This window comes from Drosophila arizonae, chromosome 5, assembly GCF_054131065.1.
Source record: "Drosophila arizonae isolate 15081-1271.41 chromosome 5, UAZ_ARI_1.0, whole genome shotgun sequence".
In the NCBI taxonomy this organism is placed as follows: domain Eukaryota; kingdom Metazoa; phylum Arthropoda; class Insecta; order Diptera; family Drosophilidae; genus Drosophila; species Drosophila arizonae.
Window position 1 is genome coordinate 152,971 of NC_142925.1, and position 16,442 is coordinate 169,412.

At 37.2% G+C, this 16,442-nt stretch overlaps 1 protein-coding gene across 2 annotated transcripts in view; it reads left to right on the forward strand.

Moving 5' to 3' along the window:
• Positions 1-1,205: 1,205 nt before the first annotated feature.
• LOC108617331 (Krueppel-like factor luna) overlaps positions 1,206-16,442 on the forward strand; it is a 79,952-nt gene continuing 64,715 nt past the window's right edge. The window contains exons 1-2 of one of the 2 annotated variants that reach the window (XM_089472326.1): positions 1,206-2,000; positions 9,345-9,909. In XM_089472326.1, coding sequence (XP_089328452.1) covers positions 9,808-9,909 — 102 coding nt within the window. In that variant the 5' untranslated portion in view covers positions 1,206-2,000; positions 9,345-9,807. Of the gene's footprint in view, positions 2,001-4,471; positions 5,282-9,344; positions 9,910-16,442 lie in introns of those variants that run through there. The other variant, XM_018013103.2, reaches the window with a different exon arrangement.

Below are 16,442 nucleotides of genomic sequence, written 5' to 3' on the forward strand. Positions count from 1 at the left end.
CAAGCTGACGGCGAATTGATAAAGATTTGCTTTTCTGCATTTAAATCATAATAATTTCGGAATGTCAGCAAAGTATAACAGAAACAGAATTTCATTCATCAAGCACCAGTATTACACACACATACTAGTCGTTATTGTTTTATCCACACAATTCACTCACCCATTCATATATTTTATGTTTTGTTTACAATGCCGGCGTGCGCGTCAACATGCAGGTGACGTCACCTGTACCCAGAGAGCGTACCATAAAAAGACGCAAATTCTTAAGAGAGCTCGAAAGGTTCTGGCTGAAGAGAGTCGCACTGTTATACAGGATGGCACACTCAAAGAGCGAGCACAGCATGAACTGCCAGAGAGCTGCTAGCTCGACAGCGACAAGAGACGCCAGTTTGCAAATTAAGGAAGGAATTCGTAATTTGGCTGCTCATTTTGAGCATTTTGCGGTGAGTTAAGCTTCCGCAAATTGTGAGCGAAGGAGAGTGAAGTGAGTGAATGTCCAACACGAACCAAAATATTAACGAGTTGCCATCAACGGCGTCGGCTGTGGCCAGCATCTGTAGGGGCGCTCGTCGATTTGCTTGTCTCGTTCTGTCGTCATCGTCATCAGGTATCGACCAGAGTTTACACTAACCAGAAACGAGTCAGCGTTTGAATACGTCGGGTCGGGTCATTGCGCTGTGTGTTGCACTTAGTTGGCCAATCAACACATACACAGGCAAGCGAACTAAACAGACACACTCATATATATACATATATAATACACGCAACGAGTGGTGTGTTAGCGTAGTGTTGCATACCAACAGGCGGCGCAATCAAACAGAGTGGCGCAAGTATGTGTGCATGAGTGCGTGTGCGTAGCTGAAGAGCCGGCGTGACTCGTTTGTTTGTTTTTTGTTGTATATATTCTCTTTTTTCCAAATCATTATATGTGTTTCAAAGCTGTGTGAGAGGCTCTCCGAATATCAGTCAGTCCACTTCCTAGTATTTTCTGTTAATTGGTTGCAGGTTAAAAGCTTGCGAATTTCGTTAAACATGTTCTTCTTTCTCCAACTGTTTTGCCGGCTTTAGTGTGTGCTCTGTAATTCTCTCTTCGCGGTACTTCGCCTGCGCTGTAAACCAAAAATAAAAATAAAAAATAGTGAAAGAGCCAAGTCGAAGCGAACAGCAAAGTTCAAGTGGCGGTTGAGCTGCGAAGCAGGTCATTTTACCTGCTTAGTAATATCTTGATAGCTAGCCCGCTTTCTCTTTCATATCGCCAAAATCCCATTCCCTTCGTAGTTAGGCTAAAGTTTTAAAAAACTTTATTTGGCTATTCATCCTTTGGCTTTTGTCTTATTCGGAATGCTCACTGTGTAATATTTTCGCCCTGCAACAAAAGTGCAAAATAATGACCCGCTGCTTGTCATATGGATGACTACTTACTAAGGCCAGGTTTGTCATGGCTGCCGAACTAAAACACTATTACTAAAATATTGTCTTCTTTTATTGCGCATCAAATTGATTAGCAAATAGTTCCCTTGAGACAGAGAGGAAGCGCAAAAGATGGAGTGTGTGTTAGAGATAAATACGAAGATCGTTATGGCTTCGCCTGGATTGACCCAGCAAAGTTAGGTACAAGCTGCAACAGTTTACGAAATATCAACAGTTCAGTAACAAATTTATAAAATCTGGATCTAGACGGCTAGATCCTCGTTTCTAGCGGTACTGTTACCAGAGTGGCCTTTAACAGTAACAAAATCAACAACGCGAGTGCACTTTGAGTGTATGTGTTGCAAATGCAATAAATTAATGGCCATTAACAATGTGTCAAAGGCTATCATTTTCGTGAAAATATGAAAAAAGTACTGTTCGCTGCATTCTGCGGGCTCGTGCACTGCAAAAACATAAGCGACACCATCAACAGTTAATTGAATAAAACCTTTCTGCGTTCAATTTATGTTAACTTGCTACAAGTGATTAAAGTCTACACGAACGTGAAATTAATTTATTTCAGAACACAGGTATGTACAACCTCGTATGCTGTCAATGTTGCCATAGCTTAATGCTATATGCATTTCCCCCATGCTATGGAATATCTTAAACCTTTGTGCTCATCATCCTTATAAAAGGTCACAGCTTAGCACAAATTATTCACCTGAATTTTTGTAAAATGTGTTAATTCCACTAAATGTGCAGTAATACAAAAATATAGATAAAGAAGATTTCACACCTTGCTATATTAATGATTCTCAAAAATAGTCTAATAATAAATTACTGTTATACTTAGTCTTGTTTTGGTATTAAATAAGGATAGGTATGAGCTAACGTGGGGATGTGATGAGGATATACAAACTTATGTTCAAGTAAATTAGTATGTATGAATGAATAAATATGCAAGTTTTATGTGGCATATTCTACTCCCTCATTCTCTCCCCCTGTTGGCCCTCGCCCACTTTTTGTGGTCATAGACATAATGATTAGTGTGCGATGCATAATAATCATTCTCGTTTTATATTCCACGATTAGTTTCCAATTCATATGCGTCTTGTTGCCGTTGTGCTTCTGTCTGTTTCTTCTTCTATGTTGCTACTTGCCCCAGCCAATTCCACTTCCCCTTCCCCATCCACCCACCGTTTGAATGTATCATGTTTTCATCTATTGCCTTTTGGTAGTCGCTTTGTGTTTGGTCCAAAAATATTACCACGTAAATTATTAATAAATTGAATGGTGTGGCCTAACCGTACCCCGTTTTCTGCATGAACCTATACCCCTCTCTCAGCAAAAAGTCTTCGGCATGTCCAAGTTTCCGTCAATTTGTCTGTTACTTAACATGCATAAACTGTTTCCATGAATACATCAAAATATTTACGCTTTGCTTTACACAGGCTTTAAAAGAAAACAAGACTGCGCTCGTCGGGAGTGGCCGACTGAAATATACCCTTGGCCATTAAAAGTTCTTAATCAGCGCATAATTGCTGAGAAATTTGAGTTGATGGTGGTTGTGACAGTCATTACACTTTTACAGTGATTCAGATCAAATGGCAAACTGATCTATTGACCAGAATCACAATATATAGGGTCTTTAGCATTAATCTACAGACTGAAGACCTGTTTAACAAAGTGAAGAAGTATGGTTGATGTGTTTTCAGTGTGCACAAAGAGCATTGACAGTTCACTGCTGTGCCTATTCTCACGCATTTTATGATTTCCTTTACGGCCCAGCCATCGTCAGTTGCAGAACTTAGATCAGCACGTCACCAAATAAATCTCTGCGACTAAACGACTATTATTAGTGGTTTACTCTTTATCGTAGCTCATCAGCAAAACAGCTCGGCAAATAAATCGAAATAGCTTACTTTATATATTGAGTATTGTCCGTAAGTACTGGTATATCTTAAAATTATATTTCGGCTCGTAATTCGCTTCTTTATATGTCAAACAGACCCGGGATACAGTAATTTCATTTCAATTGACTTGGTTATTTTCACGGAGTTAATGCCACATTCATTAAACGGTCGTTTGGTATACTCCAAGTACATCAGCTTCTTATATGCTAAAAAAGCTAAATAAATAAATTAAAGACCGTCCCCGCGAAGTAACTTATACATACAAAGGTACTCCCCTGCTCGTTTCCGATTACAGACAATACAGCACACGCCTGTGTGAGTTCCTAACATGGCTCTTGGTTTGGAGTTGGGATTGGAGCGTTGTGGCATGTCATAATTTCTGCCATTTACGGATTTGTGCGACTTCCGCCATGACGGGTAATTGGTGTGTGCGAGGTGAGGACACAGGGACACAGCAACACAGAAACAAGATGTCAAATTGTCAACGCACCTTAGCTTGCCCTAATCTCTATGCATGTACATGGTATTGTAGCTAGTTTATTTGCAATTATACCAACTGCCAATTGCCTTTGCATTATTATTATCATAATTTTTCGAGAGGGTGGAATTCGAGTATATGCGACAGTGCGCCGCTAGTATAGACCCGTAGTTTCTTCGGCAGAAATAATATATTTATCAATGGTTGAAGTTTGTATATGTATAATCTGTAGTCTTAGGTTCAATGTTTAGTTTTGTTGTCAGATGTTTAATTTTCGTGCATATCTACTCTATTTACATATGTATAGCCCGCGATCAACTCTCTAATTACCTTTTATCGTTTGCATGTATGTATGTACGTATAATTATTTGTGAGCAACCTCAGAATTTGGTTGTGTTAGGCAATGTTAATATGAACTGACTGTTATCATTCTCACCACGGTGCTGTTTCACATTTTTAGTTTTTATTTCCGACGATTACGTCGCGACTCGCGATGTTGAATTCGTTGCTGTGGTGAGTCTGTTCACTGCTTCATACGCCGCATTAAAGAGACGAAGAGCAGAAGTGTGCTCTCTGAGCGCAACATAGGCACTGTTAACTTACAGTTCGACTCTTTTCGCTTAACATTTACATGTTAAGCGTCGCTTAACTTGCACTTGTGTCTCTCTGAGAGTAACAGCAGCAACAGTCTTGTTTTTACCGGTTACGTTAACGGTTCAGCGTGCGTCGGAGTCGCAAGCGCAGTTATCACAGACAGCAGCAGCAGCAGCCGCAGTCGCAACCGAAGCCGCAGTCGCACTATTAGCAGCGGCATATTTTCTTTATCCAGCAACTAATTCACACAATTTGAAACGCACTTGTGGTGTTGCAAGCTGTAACTAACAAATCGGTCATTAGCCATTGTTTGTTCTACCTTATAACGGTACTAAATTCGTTGTCCAGTGCAAGTTGCATGTGTGCGTGGTGTAAACAAAGTTTTGATAAGAAATGAGTGGACGACAGTATGCTCCGATAAAGCAGACTATAACAGTGGCAACTTAAACAGCCATGAATATACAGTGATATGTGCACCTACCAGAAGTAGATGAGCAACACCTGTGCAAAAGCAAACAGAAGGTGAAAACGTTTGCAGTGTAAATAGAAAATAGTATAAATACCAACAAAATTTTGACCACTACTTCGGTCGCAAACACAATTGGATAAATAATTATTGCAAAATTACGGCAAACTAAATTCTTATCACAACTTGCTCGCTTTACTCTGCAGTGGAAACGCTCCGCTTAGTTTGTTGTTGTTTGTCGGCATTCGGCAGTCGGCATCCACTGTGTAAAGTCTTCGTCTCATTGATGTGTGAGTGTGCCTCAGTGTGTTCGTGTGCAAACAAGTTTTGCGCTAAAGTGCGTCAAAGTAACAAGTGCTGCAGCAGCAACCTCAGCAACAGCAGTAACAACTCCAACCTCAACAACAACATCAAGAGGTACGTAAATCTATATCTGAGGAAGAGAGTACAAATTTAAAGCCCGTCTACTGGTCAAAGAGCTGAACATGCATTAGTGCATCTTGTATCTCTTTCTAGTAGACGAGCTTGCAAGCTGCAACATCCCACCACTGCACAGTGACTCAGCGCCTAGACCGCGAGACTCACGCTAAAAATATTAAAAGCCTCAGACCCCAAGCGTTTAATCATATGCCATACAATCATAACAATCTTCTCGAACACTTGTTGTTGTTCGTTGTAGATATTTTATTATTTCAAGAAAAAAAAAAAAAAAAAAAGAAAAAAACGTTATTTGCATGAACTACTCAGTAGTTTTCTAATATTAAATCACGTACCAAAAGCAGAAAATATAAAATGCGGTTGATTCATGCCTGCACAAGTTTTTTCTTTATATTTCTCTATTTTCAATATTATTTTTGTGCGGCTGCTGAAGCGCAGTAAATATATGTATGTATTATAATTTTACTATATATTTCAGTATATAAAATGTTTATATGGTATATCGCGCAAAACAAGTGCCACATTTGTTTTAGATTAAATCGAACTTGCTTGTGCTGGGCTCAACTTGCAGGCGGTTTCTTTTTACATTCAACCAAAAGTAAATAGCAAATAAAACCAAAAGTTCCTGGTACTTCAAGTACATACATATATACAGTGATACGTAATACTGACACCAATATTGCACCTCCAATATAATGTGCACTTGCTAGTACAATTACAGTTCGGTTGGTAATCGTGTGGTATAGTCCATATTCAGTGCGTGATGGTAGCGGCTGTGTAAACTATCTTCAATGAGAAGAGCAGTCCGCATCAATTCTCGCTTGTCGCAATCCCAATTGATGCGGACACCACATGTCTGACTCTTGATGAGGGACTCTTGTGAGTTCGTTCCAAAAATTAATGACTTGGAGGAGGTTCCGTCAAGTTGCGCCTAAATTAACGCGTGATCTTTATTAATATTTATTTGACTGCACCAAAAATAAAAGTCGAGAGCATAAATAACCTTTTGTTTATAAACATACACAATTTGCCAACTAAAAATAAATGACGCCCAGATAAGATACACAATAGAAATAAACGCATACATATGCACATACATGTGTACAGACATACACATGATACATTTTTTTCTTATCCCGAACATTCTTTGTGTTCATTGCCTCAACATGTTGCAGCTCTCAAGATATATTTATAAAAACCAATATTATTTCGTAAATTTTTAAATTAAAGTTAATCATGGGTATCGTTCAATAGTGAATAACTAATCTCTTGGAAATTTATGCAGTTTAAAAAAATGAAAGACATTTAAAAATATCGCCAATTTGATCACAGAATCAACATGGAATGAATAGTTGAAATTTGTTCAGTAGTTTGCATTGCCGATTTGCTTAAAGCAACATCAGCAGAAATTGAATTTCTAATAATAAGGATTGCGATGGTTATACTTATTGATTGGATGGTTTATCTGTGGAAAAATTCCACTCATAACGAAATACAAACAAACAAGCAGGCAGTCAGCAACAAGCAAAAGGTCTGAAAAATAGACAGAAATGAAAATTTCCTTCCATTCGTTTTTATTTTAAAGCAATTCACGTGTGAAATGAACAAAGTGTTGATATGTATGTTGTGAGGGGGAGGACTGCTGGGCAGGGAAAGCTGCCGCAGGGTATAAATGGGCTGAGCAGGAAATATTACGCAGCGGGGCAACAATATGAAAGAGTTGCGTAGGGAAGAAGAGCAGCAACGAAACGAAATGAAATGAAATGCATAGCGAATCAAGAGGGGAATCCAAGAGCAAGTGGGCATAGAAGTGGCATACTATACAAATCAAGTTCAGGGAATGAATTTCATGTGTTGTCTCTGATGTTTTTGTTGCTTTTGAAACCAAAACAAAAACAAAAATTGAAAAAAAAAAAAAAAAAAACTGTGGGCATTGGGGAGAGAAGAATGTTGCCGCTGCCTGTTGATGACGTTGCTGCTGCTGTTGTTGTCGCAAGACCTGACTAGTCAGCCATGCCTTTGAATCTCTGCGTGTGCCAGGGCGAGCGATGTATTAAAATATCATCAAAATTAAGATAAGTTTTCGTTAGAAACTTAAATGTATATTTTATTCATTTTATTAATTGCTGCAAGCAGCTTTTTGGCCAATCTAAACGCTATGATGAGGAACAAACATGACAATAAGGCAGGCTTGGAAGAAAGTAGGTACAACGGAGCAACTGATGCTCACGCATAGTTGCCGAAGCTGCATCAGCAAAGGCATCAGCATCAGAGGCATGAAAAGAAACATATTAAAACGCACGTAGGCTGCAAGCGGACGTGAGCGTGACCCCGCCTCCGACTCGCTTCATTTTTTTCGTGTTAAGTTGCTGATGGAAGAGTATTCGAGTAGAGCAAATGTAGGTTGTGTATGTATGTATGTAAAATGTATTTGTGTATTCAAGTCTGCTGGAAATCTGTTTAGAAACGTCTGCGGATAAGGTTAGGGAATGTGGGCGAAACTTTGGTCCTAACGCGTGGGTAGCTTATGATAATTTAAAAGTTCGTTTACATTTAACTTGTTTAACTTCGAGTAATTTTTTTTTTTCGAAGAAAATAATTGGCATCCATGGCTTAATACGCTTAATAAGCTTCCATCGGGTACCAAAAGTCTAGATGACTCTGATTAGATTACGCGGTAAACCAACCAAAGATATATATATATATTTTTTTTTAATATTTGGTTTATTAAGTGTAGAAACGGTACAATCAGATATAGTACTTTAACAACACATATATGTTTATGCATAAAATTAGAGTCATACCTCACTCAATTGGTGAGGACTGAGGCCAACCAAAGATGTATGTTTTTTGTTTGCAATTTGAAATCTTGTTTTCCATGTTGCTTTACTTTTTATTGAAACCTAAGATTGTCAATGTCAAATCAATTTTTGTACTTTTACGGTTTTCGTTTAATACTTTTCAGGATGATATTTAATAAGAGCATTGTCTTCGCTTAGCATTTTACAGAGTTTACAAGGAATAAAAGTCAGAAAAGGTAAAACTATTCTCGCCTTACAGTTTCTAGGCCATAAAATACACGTCTCTCTGAAGCTTGAAGCCGAAATACAAAGATCAGGCCCAGACCAATTTGACGTTGTGTGCCATGTGCTGCAACAAAACAAAACCAGACACAAAATAAAAACACAAAACTGTACTAAATTTAACTCAAACCACACGGCACGGTTGGTCGATGGTTGCTGGTTGCTTTAACAGCGGGTTGGTTCTTTTTCAGTTAACACGAGAAAAAATAAAAATACGTTATAAAAGGGCCAACAAAAACAGGTAGTAAAAAAATCGACAATGAAACGGGCCCCGAGTGTAGCTGTATTTTGTTGTTTAACAGGGGAGGGATGAACAAAGCGCTTAGAAATTAAAGTAAAATGCAACATATCGATCAGCAGGGCTCGAGCTCCAACTTGATCCCGAGCTCGAACTCGAAACCGAAACCAAAAGCGAAAGCAAAACTACTCGACTCGACTCAATCCAGGCCAATACACTAACAACTACCTATCAGGGTTTCAGGCCGTTGCTCGGAGTTCGCTGCTCAGTGCAACTTCGTGTGGCTGTTGACATCACAAAAAATTTGAGCCGAATACAAAACCGTCCCAACAACTGACGGCCTATCCAATTGAGTGTGTTTTAGTTGTGTGCTCATGCATGGGGTTACTGACCCCAAATTTTGATAGTGAAACTGTTGAGCATTGTTAAGCCTAAAATGCATAATCAGATAACACTCATTTGCATTTTTCTAGAATATACTTTATATGAATCTTCGTAGAGTATCTGAGCTCAAAGTCTTTACCTAACATCTATACAAAGCCAATAAACTGGCTGAAAATATGCCTAATCTGCTCTGACCGTAAGGTTGTGAAAAAATGAAAAAATTACATTGACCTTTAGATTCTATTCATGATTCAATTAATTTGTTGATCAAATTTACAGATATACATATATTTACGAATAACTTATTAATGAATATCACAAAATTTGTATATTACAGCTCTAAGCGACTGCAGCGGAACACCTCTATAAAAAATATTTTGAGAAGTTTGCTCCAGTAAATTCAATGAAAATTAAAAGTGTCTAAAAGTGCTAAAATATAGAAAATCAAATACATAAAACTAAAATAGAATCGAAATATTAAGTGTATTTTTTAGCTGCATATTATATTCGTGTGCTTGCTATGATGCAGTCTAGTGTAACTCAAGTAAAAGCCAAGGAAATTGCTAGTGAGCAATACCTTTAAATTGTTTACAAAGTATTAAATCAAAATCATAAAAATCTATATGTGTAGCATTGAGTGTGAATCAAAAAAGTCTATAACAATTTGCCGTTGTTCATAGCTAACAACAACCGCAAACTTAGGGATCACTATAGTTTTTTTTTAGCCCTGAAAGAAATAACAGGACGGCTTCATCACGGAGTCTTCAGAGTTTTTTTCTATTGAGGACGACGATCTCGAGATGGATATACTACCGAGCGGAAATATATTCAACGAACTGGAGCGCATATGCACAACTGGCTATTTTTCATCACAGCCGTCGATTGAGGATCAATGGCAACAGGTTAGTGAGCAGAAGAAAGCGAATGACTTGTCTTAAAACTAGCGTATATTACAAACCTCATTTATAAGTACATCACAATTAAGTGTGTTAAATATAAAACTGTGTTAAATATATCGATGAAATTAGTACACGTGTTTTCCGCATATATCTATAATTGACGTCAAAGCAAGTATATTTTATTATACATATACATAGTATATTTTATTATACATATACATATATAAATTGGGAACCTCTTTTTTATCACTTGGCTTTGAATGGCTTTGTAGGGACTTATACATTGAGCAATTACATTACTTGTTTATGATTATGAATCAACGATTTCTGACACTCTGATGAGAGAAAATCACGGACATACATTTTCAAAATCCTTAGGTTGAACTACACCTTTTTCTGTTCTAATCTCTTCCATTTTAATTTAAATCAAACAAAGCAGAGGTAAAAATTTGCGCAAATGCATAAAAAATAAATATATTGGCACGTATAAACCATTTAAATAATGTGAACGTATTTTCTTTATAAATATATTTCTACAATAAAAAAAAAAAAAATAAATAAATAAGTAAATAAATGATGCGGTCATAAATAAACAGTCGCCGTCGCTGTTGGTTATCATCTGAATAAATATATTTGTATGTATGTGAAATAATACATATTCATAATATATACTTATACTTATGTATATATGTAAGTATTTTGCAAAGAGCATTTGGCAAATATTAAATGATATGAAAATAAAAATATCTTATAAACACATATATATGAATATGCATGATATATACATGTATATGAGTATATATACATATGTACATACGCAGCGTTCTGTTTATGTACGAATTAAATTCCTCTCTTTTATTTTCTGCGCTGTGTGATAAAAACCGATCAACTTTGACTTATCAGAAACACCAGCTGATTTAGCGGTTTACTATGTATTTTTATTTTTGTTTGCATTAATTAACAAAAATTTTGACGCCTTATCAACATGTGACGCATAACACGATTGCTTGGCTATATGCGGCCCATGTCAAGCGCAACTCGCAATACACAGGCATGCAAAAAGATAAGGTAGATACTGTTCAATGCTTTCTATCTGCGTAGTCTCTAGAATCTATATCTTAGATTCAAGTCAATGCATACATTCAAGCTACATACTAGCTTTTCTACATTTGTTTACTCACTATGTAGAACACTCGCTACATTGCTTAAATATTTGATTTGATTATTACGCATTTATATATTTTAATTATTGGCATGTGCCCCATTGAAATTCTCACTATTTTTAAATGTGTGTTTCGCCATTTTACTGAACATTGGAAACATTTTTTATTTCAGTTTAAATAGAAATATGAATCTGGAGGTTGTGGGTGAGCACTATTGCATATACGTTATATGGACACATGCATACGATCTGAAAAATCAAGTTCTTGAAATATTTTCACTGTTTGCAACAAGTGAAATGATATTGCCAAATGTTGCAGGTTTCTGAGGTTGTTAACTTAGGTTAGCTCTTCAGCTAGCACACAGTTTTAGCTGGTGCTATAAAGTTTCAATTGGAACATGTTCAAGGATAACTTCCAAAAAGGCTATATATGTGGCTTGGATTGATGAAAAAAGAATATGAACGAATTACTGAACGAGCAATCGCGTTGTAATTAATATACTTTATGCGACGGATGTATTGTTTATTTCCCGATGACTTCCGGGACTTCCGCTTTCTCTGTGTGCCCTGCCTCTGTTTTACTTAAAATGTTCTCCCACTTTATCTTCTTGCGCCTATGCTGCGTCATTTGTACCGAGCACTTGTCTGGAATTTCAGACAGCTGGCAGTTGTTTTTACAGTGGCAAAGATAAACAAACAAAGCTACATTTGTATCTTTATCTGTGTGCAAGAAAACATCTGTATCTATTTGTGCTACTGTAAAATTGAGTTTGTTCACATATAAAAACATATTTAGGCCAAAATCGACATATGCATAAATAATAAGTTTTACTCATACATTTTTAAAGGATAATAAAAATTTTAAATTTTGCTAAGAACTTGTAAGCATGCATTATTTCAGTGTGAATGCTTAATATCGTCACCTTGAGGTTGAGTGCCGAGCTCTCTGGGCCTATTATGAATTCATATAGATTTGGCATACGGCATACATAATATCTTTATGTGCAATGGTACTGCTATTTTGCCCAAGACAAGTGCCGAAATCACTCTGACTGCGTTGGGGTCTAAGTACATATTCCCAGCCAGCTTTACGCACAATACGCAATCAGCAGTTAACGTTTAACACGCCAAAAACGTAACAAGTCCAAAATAGCACGTACTATGCTAAAAAGAAAAATTAAATATGAAAAAAAAGAAGAAACCAAAATGCGAAAGCGAGAGTAAAATGCTGGGCATTGGAACTGGGAAATTCATGAAGATAGATGCGTATATATGCGAGACACACACATATGTACGCGTAAAGATAATAAGCTTAAGGCAGATACAACTACAACGCCCACATCATTGAGTAACACGTCGTCAACGAATTCCTTTTGACTGTCGAGCGGTCCTAGGGTGCCAAACGAATGCCAAGCAAATTTTTGTTTGAAAAATTTTCGAGGCAGCGAGCAAACCAACAACAACAAAGGAAAAGCAATCCCAAGTACGTGCAATAGCTAAAAATATTCTCAGCGTGGCCCAAAACGTGAGGACCATGCGTCTGTGTGCCTTAAATACTTGCAAACCGGCTAAACTAAGCATACGAGCCGAGCCTCCATAGAGACACAACCCTCGAACCGTGGCTGCTGCTAAAAACTCTTGGAATCAAACCAGATATCTGAGCCATCTCCACGTTTGCATCGCATGCTACTAGCTGCTTTCAGCTTCCCTGTACTACTTTGAGTGGCGCTTGCCGTTGCTACTCCTATTACCCCCAATCATTTATCATCTTGACTGCAATTAATCATCAAATGTGCGCACTCACACATATACTGTCTGAGTAACTTAGTGTGTGCTTGTGCGTATGGGGCATGTCTTTTATATTGTAGATGTGGATGCCCGCCAGTTATTGCGAACATAGTCGCGCTCCGTTTGGCGCATATAAGATGCTAAAATATGTGCCTAGATATTTGTAGACTTGGAACTAACTGTGGCCATATGGGCTTCATTCTTGCATTCAAGGCTTTCGCGTATAGATCACAACTGACGATAGGATAAAGGCAGAGCTAGAGTCCGAGACTTAATTGGCCCAACCATTTATAGCCTTCTCTTTAATATTTTGTTTGGCAACTGCACTTTGTACCGGATTTACTGAATAACATCAGATTAATTGAACTAATTTTCAGGAATTAGATTGAAAGTGTTTCAAGCAATCTTTGGGACTGCTTGAATATTCACGAAATTGCAGCTTCGGTTTAAACACGTCTATGACAATTTGACCGATAACTGCTAGCGATGCTGGTTATATTGATTCGTTGCATGATTTTTGTTTTAGGTTTTGCGGCTTAAATATATGCTCTCCTAATTGGTTGTGTAATTATGTATTCAACGGTTGCGAACTGATAAACTTGTATTTATTAGAGCTATAAATCAAGGCGGCGGCTCATACTTTATGGGGTCTGCCACGCCTCCTTCTGCCCGTTACATACTTTTTCACAAAACAATTATACCCTGATTTCCCATTTTCAATGGGTTCAGGGTATAAAAAAAAACAGTAAATACCTAATTATTTAGAAAGCTTTTCCAAGTATATTCATGCCCAGAGAACAAGGGGACGGCCACTCAAGACAAGACTAGTTTTCTACTTGATTTTTGGGGCTTTGGTTATAGTAATATAAAAAACTCATGTACTACGTTCATATGGAAACTGAAATCCACAATATCTGGTAGAACTTAAAGGGCATTACAATATTGTCTCATTGGTAAGCATTGAGACCCCGGCTAAACAACAACTAATTTGTCCGTTTCGAGGCGCCACGTGGCGATTTCACAGGCAAATGTGTAAATTTATTTGCGGCTCGTTTAAGCGTAAGACCCAAACAGAAAAGCAAAAATGTTCAAATAGACAATTTTATTATGGTACAGCCAATTGCACACTTATTGTTTTATTTTCATGTAAATTGTAAATAAATACAAATTGTTTTTCATTTCTCTAGACAAACAACACTTGTGCAACGTCTTGTGAAAAAAAAACCAAGGGAACAACCCTCAAAAACACTTTTTTTTAGCGTCGCACCCTGGAATTCGTATGAAAAAATTTAGAAAAAATTTAAATTTTGCACACTTGCCATTTTGTTTAATTTGAATCATAAAACAAACCCAAAATGTAACAGTACACGCAGATAGACAAAATCATATATAAATATATATGTGTGTGTATGTGTATGCATATGTATATGTATACGTGTATATAAACCTATATATTTTTGGTAAATTATTTATCAGAAAGTAAATGCGTCGTACTTGGAATGCTAAACGAGTAACGAGGGCCGTAGCCTGCTTTCGGAGACGACTGAGAGAAGAAGAAGAGTGGGGTGACTATGGGGGTTGTTTTTCATGCTTAGACGTTGTGGCGGCAGCGCCCCTGCTCTTCTGGTTAAAGTCCTTATTCACTAGGGTGCTGAGCAGCAAATGCAGAGCCAGAAAAAATGCGGACGAAAAATGTATGTCAGTGAAATCGGAGGGGGGAGGGACTTTATTTATGTGCTGGAGCTTGCAACAGAAGCTCAATATTAAAGCAGTTGACAGTTGTAAACATGCATTCGATTACGCGTGCTTTAATTACAAGCTGAGCTCATTCGGATTTATACGTTTTATGTTACACATTTTAGAAGAACTTTTTTACAATATATTATTTTATATATTATATTACTACATGTAATACTTTCTTTGTCCCACATAAAGAGTAAAATCATAAGATTGTTGATGGATATAATATCTGTTTCAAAATCCTCTAAAGACAAGGTGCTTTGCTAGTACCCTCTCATAAAAAAGACCCACATAGTTCAAAATTGAACCGGCTGCATACATATGGCGGCTGTTTTATTGATGCTTACTAACGGCACAGAAATGCTGGCGATTCGGTCTTGGCATCCTATGGAAGCACTGCTCACTTGTTTATGTTTGCTGCTTGCTTGACGCTGCCTTACAATTGATGTGGGCGTGCCATGAATAATGTTAAAAAGAAAGAAAAGAGCTATCAGGAAAAATTAGCGATACTGAGTTCAGAATCATTGTGACTTTACTTCCTGTGCCCTCTGAAATATTGTACAATGCAGCTGTGATAAGCGAGTATTAATGACGATGACTCCTTGGGCTGATTCAGAGATGCAATGATTCAGTAATAATTTATAATGTATTAAAAATACTAGTCTTCTTTTTTCAATGTTGAAAAAAATACATTGTATTAATATGGAAAAAAATGGAGCTTTGCTCCCCCAAAAATATGTTTGCAGTTTTTAAAAGCATCGAGCATATAAGCAATACAACTGAAACAAAGCGTTTCAATGTTGTTGCCCTCGCCATATGTTAATCACATATTCAAACAACATTTTGAGACTCATATAACACTCCAAACTGCAAGCATAAGAATGTGTGTTGTGTGTTTGCTGGGCTGGGAATGTATTTTGAAAGCAGAAACAGTGGCACCCCTCGATGATGGTTCTCCACATATTTTGGGCTTGTCTTCTCATCACGACGACTTTTGAGTTATTTCACACTGTAAGCTGGGGGTAAGGGCGTGCCTCAAAATCAATTTACACACTCCACTGTTTCTGTCCATCTGTCTGCCCTCTGTCCTCAGCTCTCACTCATTTGTTCGTGAACCTTTTATTTGTGCGAGAACTTGCGCCTAAGTGCATCAATTGACTCGACGCTTTTAGGCTTCCCAAATTGCATTAAAGAAATTGAAAGTTACCATAGAGCTGTTCGTAAGTAGTGTGAGCATTTTTTCCATCGACTTATTCTATAGTATGAGCTCTACTTAGCGAAATGGTAACTGACCTTGTATTTTTTTTATAAAAAAAGTTTATTTCGGAAGACCTTTACTGCATTCAAAGCCTGATACAAAATGAGAATGAAATGGTGGGGACCAGTGCCAGCAGGAAAAGCAAAAATTTGAATAAAATATTGTATATGCACTTTTAGTTTAAAAATAACTCAGAGCTCGAGAATATTCAGTCAAAGATAAAACTGAGGCTGATAATGATTAATGGTTGCATGCGAGGGCATGAAGGGCATGCCCAATACAATGAAGCATTGTATGTATGTTGGGTATGCTGCGGATAAAATGCCAATCAATCTGCAACAAGCAACATCTGTGTGCTCTACTGTACGCTTTTGGTGAAAAGTAAGATAGCTTGCCTTTTTAATGATAAGAAATTATTTTAAATGAAGCGTCATGTATTGATGAACAACATAAATTCTATGTTATTCATTAGATGCAGCATTAAAAGGGGATTCCTATCAATTTTTATGATATGAGTATGATCTACGAAATATGTGGAAAATCATTTTATTGATAATTGATTAAGTAGTCACTTGAAAAACAGCTATA